Raw genomic sequence first — 12,089 nt, forward strand, 5'->3', positions numbered from 1 at the left:
CATCGCTTAAGACTTGTACAGCCTTTCATTCAGCCTTTATTGACATTTGTCTGTTCCTCAGTGAAACCTACTGTGACGCCCTACTTAATACTGGTGCTACCACCCTTACCCTCCATATTCTTGCATTCTGTTCTGTAGATATATTCAGAAAATATTTGATGGATAAATGAATATGAAATTAAACAGTTTAACTTTAAAATTAAAAAGAAACAGCTTGATCTTTTAGCCTTTGTCTTTGAGAAAGGTTGACTATTGTAGTTTGCCCTCAAAAATCTCCTGGACACCAATTGGTTCTCCTGTATTTCAATTTAACTCCATTACTAACTCCCTGAAACAGGTCAGACTTAACAAGTTAAAGACAGAGTCCTTCAATTCTGAGTTAGTGTAGACATCACACATTAAAGAGTACCCAGGTGGAAGAGCATGGGTGTGGAATTAAGATAGCTCAGCGTTTCTGTCTCCTTTCTGGGCATACCACCCTCCTGTTTGCCAGCCTGGAAGATCCCAGACCTTACATACCTTACATACATTTTTTTTTTTTTTTTTTTTGTAGTTTTATTACCTCAGACATGATTGAACTGTTGGCTATGGATTGAGCTCAATCTCTAGACCCCTTTGCCCTTTCCAGGGTTGGGGTATGGGGCGTTTTCTTTGGACCCAGCCCTGATTGCACAGTTGCTAGAAGCCCCACCATAAATCACTTTATTAACATAAACTCTGGAATGGTTACAGGGCTCATTACTTATACTCCTGTCAGTTAGGAAATTTCAAGGATTTTAAGAGATCAAACCAACAGTCAGGACTTAAATGTACTTTTTATTTCATCACAACTACATGTTGATTAAGACTGAGGCTAGAAGTAGAAAATTGTGCCCCTTGGTTTTAGAAAAATAGACCATGTGAGATAAAATGAAGGTCAAGCAATCGACCATGGTGGAATGAATCATAATAAAAGAATACTTACATTTTTGTAGTGCCTCAAGTTGTGTGTCTTTGATTTAGAATCTATTCCTTATGTGCCTATGTTGCTTATTTCAGCTCAGGGGGCTAAGCACATTTGCTCTATTTCTGTTGTCATTGTGTGTATGAAATTTAATTATTCTAGTCTGTTGTCTAATACACATTTAATGGTGGTGGACCAGGATAATTATTTTAGGTTATTAGAAGGTCATTAGGGCATAAGCATACCTAGTGTCAAACAGCAAAATTATAATAAATTTAAAGGCCTTTTCCTCCTAGTACTGAGTATTGAACCCAGAGGCATTTTACCACAGAGCTGCATCTGCAGGCCTTTTTTAATTTTTAATTTTGAGATGAGATCTCATTAAGTTGCCCATGTGAAGCTTGAACCTGGAATCCTCTTCCTTCACCCTTCAGAAGCAGTTTAAGGTTTTAACTGGCTTTTATTTATGATCCTAGGATTGGTGACACCTCCTTATATAAAATGGAGTGTTCTGGTGAGCCATACAGATGAGATTGCTTTTATAGACAGAAAAGGGCTGAAGAAAGTAGAAACTGGGAACAAAAAGCACATTGGGTATTTCATATAATGATAAAAACAAGGGACTTCTTTTTATCATACCAACTAAAAACTGGCTATTATCTCTGTCTTCAAATTTCCTGGAAGGTTAGACAAACAGCTGAGTTTTGGTTAACTTTTGTGACTGGATTTTGATTTTTTTTTTTTTTTTTTTTTTTTTTTTTTGAGCCTGGTACAAGAGTTCAGTCCAAACCAATGGCCTCATGCAAATTTTATATAATACTAAGAATCAGCACATCTATAAAAAATACTAAAAGTTTGCTGATGAAAAGGCCATACTAAGAAAAGGAACCAAAATACATTTATTTTGTCTTCTATCTGAATTTGGAGGACTTTATGAAGATTTTTACATTGTGTAAGTAATTACAGAAGTAGAAATTTAGTAGATTTTTTTGTTGTATCTGTGAAGGTATTTGACTAAGAACACTAATTTTTTTTAGGAATTAAGAATTAAAGTTCATGGGTTTTTCCTTTATTTTAAGGTATTACTTGTGTATAATTACAGACAAGTAAATGTGTTTCTGGTAAAATCTAAGGAAATTATTTTGTGTGTGTGTGTGTGTGTGTATTATATAATATATAATATTTATATTATATAATATATATTTTCTTGCAGGATCAGGGCATAGGAATATGCTGAAGGTAGCTTCTTATGAAGAATATCTCCAGCAAGATTATAAATTTTTATTTACATTTCTCTGCAGCACTATAATGTATTAAGAGGTTTTTATGTTTTGTTTTGGAACAGGGAATAGAACTCACAACCTCATGCTTGCCAGGCAGGCACTGTGCCACTGAGCTATATTCCTGGCCCTTGAGTTTTGAGAAGATTGTCTCTGTGTTGTTTGACCCTAGAGTGAGACCATCAGTTAAGGAGTACTTACAAAACATTGTTGAAATCGTAAACTACGTAAAGAAATGAATGTTATAACTACTGGCCTGTGTATAAAGTCAAAGTTTATTACTAGGAAGAGTCACATTGAGTATAAGAAAGTTTTAGTCTACCATTCGTTTTTTTGTTTTACAACTGTTTTGTTTAAGACAAAGTCTTACTGGGTAGCTCAGGCTGGCCTCATGCTTGTGATCCTCCTGTCTTAGCTTCTAAAGTGCTGGGATTACAGGTGTTCACTACCGTGCCCAGTTTAGACTGCTGTTCTTGATATGTTCTGTCTACATAATAGATTGGAAACTTACTAAATGCAGTTCCTTCCAAAATTTTGCTGGGAAGCTTCTATTTGCCAGACTTCAGGTATTGGGCAATATGGCACTGACTAGCAAATGCTGGCCTCTAGTTAGTATAGTGTCATGAGTGATGTAGTTATTTTTCTGTCTGTAACCTGTTTACTGAGCATTAAGGAGATAATTAGCCAAGGAACTGTAGTGTTTTGTATTTGTTTTGTTTTTGCTTTTGCTAGAACCAGTTCCATGATGAATTCCGATTTGAGAAAATGATTGTAGTCTGAACTCTGCCACTTAACTATCTGGCTGAACTTGTGAAAACTACTTAATTTGAGTCTGATAGTCCCTAACTGTAAAATAATAGCCATCCCTTCATTGAAGTACTTTCATGACCGCTAGTGCTAGCATATGATGCAATAGTACATTCCTGATGTAATACATGGCATATGTGATACTAGCAGCTGTTTTTGTTGTCTTCTTTTAACTAGCTCAGATATGACTATGAGTTTCATTTAATAATCTTTTAAGGAACAAGCAAACTATGTCATGCTTGATTTGAAACATTTTATTCAGACTTTTCTATTTTATTCATGAGAAGTATTACTTTATATTGCCAAGTAGTATTTCATAACTTTGCAGTACTCAGGGTGTATAATGCCTTAGATATTCTAAAGCATTTTTTAAAAGACTTTCTGGTGAAGTACAAGTATCTTTTAGCTTTATGAACATGACTTTTCCCCCTGTTAGTAAATTGAGTGCCTTTGGCTTTGGGTAACCAGCAACACCAGGGGTACACAGCACTGGACTCACAGATGACCTTTCTCATGAGTTTATTTAATTGAAAAGATTTGACACTTGATTGCCATGATTGTGCTTTGTAGACTATAGCCTTTTACACTTTTCTTTTCTTTTCTTTTATTTATTTTGAGACAGAGTCTCACCATGTAGTACAGGCTGGCCTTGAACTTTCTTATGTAGCCCAGGCTGGCCTCAAACTCACAGTGATTCTTCTGCTTCAACCTCCCAAGTGCTGGGATTACAGGTATGCACCACCATTCCTGGGGAGACTTTTAGTATCCAAAATAACGTGGAAAATTTTCTTACCTTTTGTGATCTTTAGGGTAGTTCTATAATACTTTTTTCAGTAGAATACACTTTGTTGTCTTTTGTGTTATCTGTTCTTAGAGATTCTGAGCAGGGGCTGGGGATTTAGCTCAGCAGCACAGCCCCTGCCTGGCAAGCACAAGATTGTGAGTTCAGTTCTCCGTACTGGAAAACAACAACAACAACAACAAAAAGAGATTCTGAACAAAGAGAATAGTTGAGAGCTGTCTGCCAGTTCACAGCAGACCCTTTTCCTTTGGGCCTACCTCTGTGAGAGTCCTGGTCCTTACTTGCAAACGTTTGTCTCTTACTTGCAGTGCTGTCTCCTACTGGCTACGTGTAATTGGACCAGGAGTGAAAAATTGTCTAGAACATTTGAGTTTTCCTGGGGATTTAGAATTGAGATTAAACGCCAAGCTGTCATTCATTATTGGAACTAAAGTGATAAAGATTTGGAATATATGAGTACATTAATTTCAGCCTTGTATACGGAGAAACAAGAAAAAAAAAGTTGATCTGAGGAAAGAAAATGGCAGATGGGCAGAAAGGCACAAAGATGAAAGTCAGTATTTATGGTCATTTTTTTTCTGGTACTAGGAATCGAACTCAGGACCTTGTGCTTGCCAGGCAGGAGTTTGGGCCTCTGAGGTGTATCCCTGGCTTCAAAAGCCAGTATTGTCTGGATTTTTACTCCAGTATTTTCTTGGGCCCAGCTGTGTTTAGTGTCATAATACACCTCAATGATCTTCAAGTACATTGCCCTTTTTTTGGATAAATTTGCTCAAATTGGTTTTTCTTAATAACAAAAGAACCTCAACCAAAAACACAAAATTAAACATAAAATAAATATAGATGGGTATGAATATCTACATGCCAAACAGTGAAGTTAGTCCCTTTCCTGTCACTGTATAGAAATGAATCATAGACTCAAATATAAGAGCCAAAAGTATATCAAATTCTTACAGGAAAATATAGGGGTAAATTTTTTTGACTTTGGATTAGGCATAGATTTCTTAGATATGGCACCAAGAAGTACAAGATAGATAAACAGCTTCTCATAATTAAAAAATTGTGTGTAAAATAGGCCTTCAAGAAATTGAAAAGAGGCTGGGCAAAGCGTCTCACACCTGTAATTCCATCATTGTAGGGGATTGAGGCAGGAAAATGGCAGCTTTTACCCTAGCCCAGGCAATTCAGTAAGAAAGATCCTGTCTCAAAAAAAAAAAAAAATTTTTAAAAGCTGGAGATACAGGTTAGTGTGAAGGTTCTGGAAGGAAGGGAGGGAGGGAGAGAGGAAGGAAGGAAGAAAAGAAGGAAAAAAGGAATGAAAGAAAGAAGGAAGTGGGAGGGAGGGAAGGAAAGGAACGAAAGGTAGGTGAGAAATTATAATGTTCCTGTGTCTTGAATATTAAAACAAAAAGAACAGAAACTCTTACAATTTGATATTGAAAGACACCCCAGTTTTTCTTTTTTGCAGTGTTAAGGATTGAGCCCAGAACCTTCTCACTGAGTTGCATCTCCAACTCTTTTATTTTTTATTTTGAGATCTGGCTAATTTGCCCAGGCTGAGCTTGAACTTGGTGGTCTTCATACCTCTGCCTCCCAGATTGCTCAAATTACAGGAATGTGCCAGTTTTCTTGGTGCCAGTTTTCCAATGGGCAAACAATCTGAATAGACTTTTTACCAAAGAGGATATACAAATGGTAAAAAAAAAAAAAAAAGACACAAATAGTCACTTACCATTAGCCATCAGAGAAACCCCAAACTACAAGAAACCACTTCACGTTCATTTGGATGGCTGTCCTAAACAAATAATACATTGACAAGGCTGTGGAAAAATTGGAACCCAAGTACTTTACTGGCAGGATTGTGTAATGATGCAGTTACCTTGGGAAACAGTTTGGTTCTGCTTCAAATGGGAGACATGGAGCTATCATGGGACCCAACAGTTCTCCCCAATGCATTTACCCAGATGAAACATGTCCACACAAAAACTGTGTACAACTGTCAACACATCATTGTTCATAATAGCTAAAAAGTAGAAATAGTGCCATTTGTACATCACCTGACAAAATGTCTTGTAGTTGTGTGTCACTTAATGGCAGGGACACTGAGAAATGCATCATTAGGCAATTTTTCGTCTTTATGCAGACATTATAGAGGATACTTACAATAGAAAGTAAGGTAGGTACAGCATCATTAGGCAATGTAATCTTGTGACACTACCACTGTATATGCTATCACTGGCCAGAATGTTAGGTGGTACATGACAGTACATCTATAAGTGGAATATTATTCAGCCTTAAGAAAGAACAAGGTTTTAATGTATGCTAAAGTATGGAATAAACCTTAACACACTCTAAACTGGATGTGGTGAAGCCTGCCTAACCTACAATCCCAACACTCAACAGGCTGAGACAGAAGTGTCCTGATTTTGAGGCCAGTTTGCATTAGAGAGTGAGACCCTGTCTCAAAAAACACTCAAATAAGCAAGACACAAAAGACTACATAAATTTTCATTTATGTGAAATGTCCAGAATAGGAAACTTCATGGAGGTAAAGTAGATTAATTTCCAGAAACTGGGAAGAGGAAATAAGGCATGACAGCTAATGGATTGAAAGATTTCTTTGGGGGGATGGTGAGCTCTCAGGTTAGATTGTGGTGATGCCTGTATAATTTTCAGTGTGGTATACTAAAATGTTTGTATACTCTAAATAGGCTAATTGAGTGCTATGTGAGTTGTATCTCATAATGAGAACATGAAGCTGTTTTCGAGAATAGATAGTAAAGTTAATACGTTATCAGGTAATAAGGTACAAGCATCGAGGCTGTGTGTGGTGGCATATGCCTGTAGTCTCAGCACTTGAAATGCGGAGGCAGAGATATTTTGGTTTGAGGCTAGCCTTCATACATAGCAAGTTCAAGATCAACCTGGACTATATAGCAAGACCCTATCTAAAGGATGCCTACATGCCTACCCTCTTTCCCCCAAACCAAAACATACATGCTTCAAAAATTAATTGATTTCTGTAGAGGAAACTTAGTTACAACTGTTCCTTTAATACATATGTATTACCTAAATAAGTATGTTTTTCTTTTTTCATAATAAAAGTTTAAAATGCTAAGTAACATGTTGCTTATTTAAAGCTGATTTAAATAAAACTTAGCACTGATTATTTTTATCAGTTTGAGTTACAGTGGTAGTTTAAATGTAGCTTCTATTCCCAACCTGTCTCATTGGCATTCTGTTCTTTGATTGAATAAAAGCAGTTGTGGTGTGATGGAAAGATCTCGTACTTAGCTGCTACTACTAGACCAGGATAAAAAATAAGTGTTCTACTGTGTCTTAGACAAATTAATTAAAATGTTATTTCTTAGAGTATCAGTTTGAAAATGTCAAGATGAGATTCATGCTTAGTTTGAGAAATTTGGGTTTTTTCCTGGCATTTGTTAGAAGTATGGAGTTCTCACTAGGGAAAATAAGTATGTTTATGTTCTACCCTCATTTCAATGTATTTGTTCACATCAGTACTTAAGCTTTTGCAAGCAGAAATGGTGGTCAGCTTGGTCTAATGCCTAGTATTACATCTGAGAAAATAGGTTCTCCATTTATATTATTTGAAGAAACTTAAATTTAGTGACCTTGTTAGTGACTTTGGAGTACTAGGTGATGGAGACAATTGAAATATTAACTGAAAAATTTTTCCGACTTTAATCTATTTTGTCTTTTAAAAAGTTGTTGATTTTGACTGTTTCTGGATATTTGTATGGTATCTACAGTTAATTCCAGTTTGGTATATTCAACTATAACATAAAAATATATTAACTACTTACTGGTATTACTTATAAAAAGGCAAGATATTTTATAGAGTTAATAATGAAGTTGCTTTTAGAGAAATCTGCTATACAGTAATTATAGCTTTTCTCACATAATGAATTACTTAGTGGCTGATATATGATAAATACATTTTTTATGGTTCGTTTCAGCAATATGGAATATGATTCAGTTTTATTTCCTTTTTAGCATGATAGCTACATGATCTTAATATACTAACCTTTCCTTAATTGCAGAGATCCTGCATATTTTGATGAAAATTGGCTAAACAGAATCAAAACCGAAGTGGGAGATAATTGGAGGCTAAAGGTATTTCTTGTTGTTTTTCTGTCTTTAAATATTTTGTGTATATAATTGTTGGATTTTTATCTAGTATGTCTAGTGAGCCTTAGAAACTTAGCTTATGGTGAATCATGTGGAATTGCAGAAATGGAGATAGCCTAAATTTAATTAAATGCAACATAATTAAGACAGTAAAAGACAGTGTATGAGCGCCTGAGCTTTGGAGCCAGGGTGCCTGTGTCACATCACACCTCTCCCCTTCATTGTTTGTGGAGGAATATTTAACCTCTGTATAACTCAGTTTCCACATTGTAGAATGATGGTTACTGTGGGATTTGTACCACACAAAAATAAGAATTGCAATATATTTAGAATAGTCTGAGTACTTGTGTTAGTTGCTAGTGCTGTTATCAGTGAGAAAATACTTATGATAATTTTTTTATTTTAAACTATGTTTCTGTGTTTGCGTTTTACATCGTTGTCTCTCTTTTTAAATAGATTAGCAATTTAAAGAAAATTTTAAAAGGTATCCTGGATTATAATCATGAGGTAAGGATTGTTTTATAACATTGTATTTGAAATTTATGGTATAAGTTTCAAGTTAAGAAAAAATTGCCTTCAAAATGTATAGTTTGTCTTCTCTGGTACAGTTTATAGGATGTTGGTGCAGGCATCTATTAGGTGATGAGTAGATGTGCAACCATGTTCACTATGTTTTGGGTATTTTGTTGATGATCACTACTTTATGTTTATTATTAATTGTCTCTATTCCTCCCTTACTTTTGAAGGGAGTCGAGAGCCTGTGCACCATTAAAGTCAGCTCCAGTGCCTACTTCCATATTATCTTTCTCAAAACCCTGCCTCTAGAACTTACTTTATCCTCTTCAGTCTGCATCAGAAGGTCTGGAACTCCTGGGGAAAAATTGAGAAAGTAGAGGAATTGACTTTACCCTTTTTTTCGGTGCTGGGGGTTGAACCCACGGTCTTTGCACTGAGTTACATCCTGAGCCCTTTTTCTGTTTTTAATTCTGACGTCGGTTTCACTAAGTTGCACAGGCTGAACTCTTAATTTATCATCCACCTGCCCCAGTTGTTACCTTTCACTTTCATCCTAGAAATTCATCTCTGTCCTTTCATTCCTTTTACTGAATTATTTCTCTTTCATTGTTTTTTCTTTCTTTATTCTTTTTTCTTTCTTTATTATTTATTCTTTATTATTTTGGTGGAGTATATTTTCCCATGCCATCTTCGAAGAGTACATGATAGGTAATATTTTCAGGCTTTGTACATTTGAAAATTATCCTAGTTCTCCTTCAGGTTGAGTTGGCTGTTGAATTTCAGTTGGAAAATCTCGGTATTTCAAAGGCCTTTTACTACATTGTTCTCTGAATTCCAGTGCTGCTTTTTCAAGAGCTTCAGCCTTTCATGGGGATTTCTACCCTGTTAGTAACTTGATCATTTTGTGAAAATTTTAAGATCTCTTTTAACCTTAATCACCAAGATTTGTGATTGTATACTTTGGTGTAAGGTGCATTTTATGGGGTGGTAGATACTTTATTATGCTTAGTACTTAGCAATCCTTTAGAACTGAATACCTACCTTGGGGGTTTTGGGTCATTTTGTTTTGTTTTTGTGATACTGGAGATTGAACCCAGGACCTTCACACTGAGCTACATTCCCAGGCTTTTTCTGAATTTTGAGACAGGATCTTGCTAGATCACCTAAATTGCCCAGCTGGGCCTAAACTGTAGTCCTTCTGCTGCAGCTTCCCAGACAGCTGGGATTACAGATATGTGCTGCTGTACCTGGCTAAATATCTACTAGGTCTAGTCTTAAGAAAACTTCCTTATATATAAATATATGTATATATTTTACTCATCAGTTTACACATCAATTTCTAGTTTGCTTTCTTTCCTAAAATTCCTGTTCAATCTTTGAGCCTCCTTTACTGATTCTTAATTATCTAATTTCTCTGTCTCTGTCTGTCTGTCTGTCTCTCTCTCTCTTTCTCTCTCTCTCTCTCTCTCTCTCTCTCTCTCGTCTTTTTGAGAAAGGGTCTCACTATGTAGTTCAGGCTAACTTCTAACTCATTGTGATCCTCCTGCCCCTTGCTGGGATTACAGGTATGTGCCACCATGCCTAGCTCTTTTTTCTCTTGTGTTTTGCTTTTTCTGTGATAATTACACAACTTTTACCCATGTTGCCTACTAAAGCTTCCTTTTTTGCTAAATCAATCATTTTTTATTCCCAAGAGCTCTTTTTTGTTTTCTGAAGGGAACTTTCATATAGTCTTATATTATGGATATACTGTTTTATATTTGAGAATATTAAAGAGGTTTCTTTTTACTTTCATATTTTATGTATTTCTTAACTCATTCTGCCCTCCTAGTAAGCATCATTATGAGCAATTTTTGTATATTCTTCTAGAGATTGATATTTCTGCTCAAAGCAGAAATTAGTTACGGTAGCACATGCCTGTAAGCCCCAGTACTCTGGCAGGCACAGGTAGAAGGACTGCAAGTTAGAGCCCAGTCCAAGCAATTTAACAAGACTCTCCTGGCAGAAAAAAAAAAAAAAAAAAAAAGCCATATACCTGTAATCCCACCATGGAGGGAGGCTGAGGCAGAAAGATTGCAAGTTCAAGGGCAGCCTTGGCAGCTTAGAGAGACCCTACCTCAGAGTAAAAAATTACACTCATCCTTGGATTCTGTTTCCAAGACTGCAAAGGGGGATGGCACTGGAGATGCAGCTCAGTTCAAAGGAACTGGGTTTAATCCCTTGTAGCACAAAAAAGATGAAGATTAAATTTAATCTGAATTGACGTTGTAGTCCTATTTCTTTAATTCAGTTTATTGTCCCATTACCATTTAGAATAAAGTCCATGTCTTTAATGTAGTTCACAAGGACCTAAATGCCCTACCCCCAGTTTGGTTTCATCTACCCTAGCCATGTTGATTGGCTTTTGCTAAAGTTCATTAAGTACACGCTTACCTCAAGACTGCCCTGGGGTAACCTGTGTGCTATATTTTTCCCTGATGTGTTGCTGTGTGGTTTTCTTCTTCATTCTACGTTAGAGGGTGTTTTTTGGTGGAGGTTGGTATTCGTTTACTTGCCTGCTTTTGATGCTGGGGCTGGAGCCCATGGCCTCACATATGTCTACCCCTGACCTCCACCTCAGCCTCAGTGCTCAGTTTTTATCTTAACATAAGAGGTCTTGATCACCTGGTTAGAATACAAACCTCCTTCCCCACAACCCACATCACCTTAAATAAATGTGCATTCAGAAAAGTGCATGATATGTATATGTTCCGTTTAATGGTTAATTATGTCATGTAACATAGGTCGGTGGAACATTGTCACCATTTTTGAAGGCTACTCTATCTACCTTCCTGTTCATAACCTCTTTTCTCACCTAGGTCAGAAAAAGCTATGATTCTGAATTTTTAAATAATCCTGTTTTTCCTTTTCTTGATAATTTTACTTTCTACATATGTCTAATTATAGGGTTTGCTTTTTATTTTCTTTCACTTCTTGCATTGTTTGCTTTCTTCTGACTTTGTTTTTGTCTATTTTTCACATGGGAGACTTTTCTCAAATGTCTTAATAATCTTGGGTTGTTTGTTGATATTTAAAAACAAAAGTACTATAAAAACCTGATTGAAATCTGAGTGAGGATTTTTTTATACTATTAAATTTCACTTTGGGGTTATCAGGCAGAGATCTTTCCACTTGTTTGCATGTATCATTTCATTTGGGGCCAGTCACTCTCCCCATAAAAGAAACCTACGTTGTTGCTGCTATCATGCCTTGCCACCAGTGTTTTGGGACTCAAATACAGTGAAGATGACTAGGGAAAATCTTACTGTTGGTGTGAATTTTTGTTTACGCAGCTCTTCCTGCTGCCCCCTAGTTTGGAAACTTTCTACTTCTAGTTTATCAGAAAGCAAACATGCAGTCCTCCTTAGAGCGGTAGAGGAATTAGTAGTACAGTTTCTTTCTCAGTGTACATATAACATAAAGGGTTGGGGACTAAGTTGCTGTGACTGCAGATAGTTATAACTTAGGTATGGAAATTGGAAGTAAGATTGTCAGAACAGCTCTATCCTTGGCAGTGAGTTTTTAGTGACAACAAACTAATCTCTGTCAA

General features: G+C 36.2%; 1 protein-coding gene across 2 annotated transcripts in view; it reads left to right on the forward strand.

The window, feature by feature from the left end:
• Positions 1-12,089, forward strand: part of Hook3 (hook microtubule-tethering protein 3) — a gene marked incomplete at its 5' end in the record, with an annotated part of 100,512 nt that overhangs the window by 12,397 nt on the left and 76,026 nt on the right. For both annotated transcript variants that reach the window (XM_005397072.2, XM_005397073.2), the window contains 2 exon segments: positions 7,897-7,969; positions 8,441-8,491. In XM_005397072.2, the coding sequence (XP_005397129.1) occupies positions 7,897-7,969; positions 8,441-8,491 (124 nt within the window).

Source organism: Chinchilla lanigera, unplaced genomic scaffold (genome assembly GCF_000276665.1).
Source record: "Chinchilla lanigera isolate Chin_1 unplaced genomic scaffold, ChiLan1.0 scaffold00056, whole genome shotgun sequence".
Lineage (NCBI taxonomy): Eukaryota > Metazoa > Chordata > Mammalia > Rodentia > Chinchillidae > Chinchilla > Chinchilla lanigera.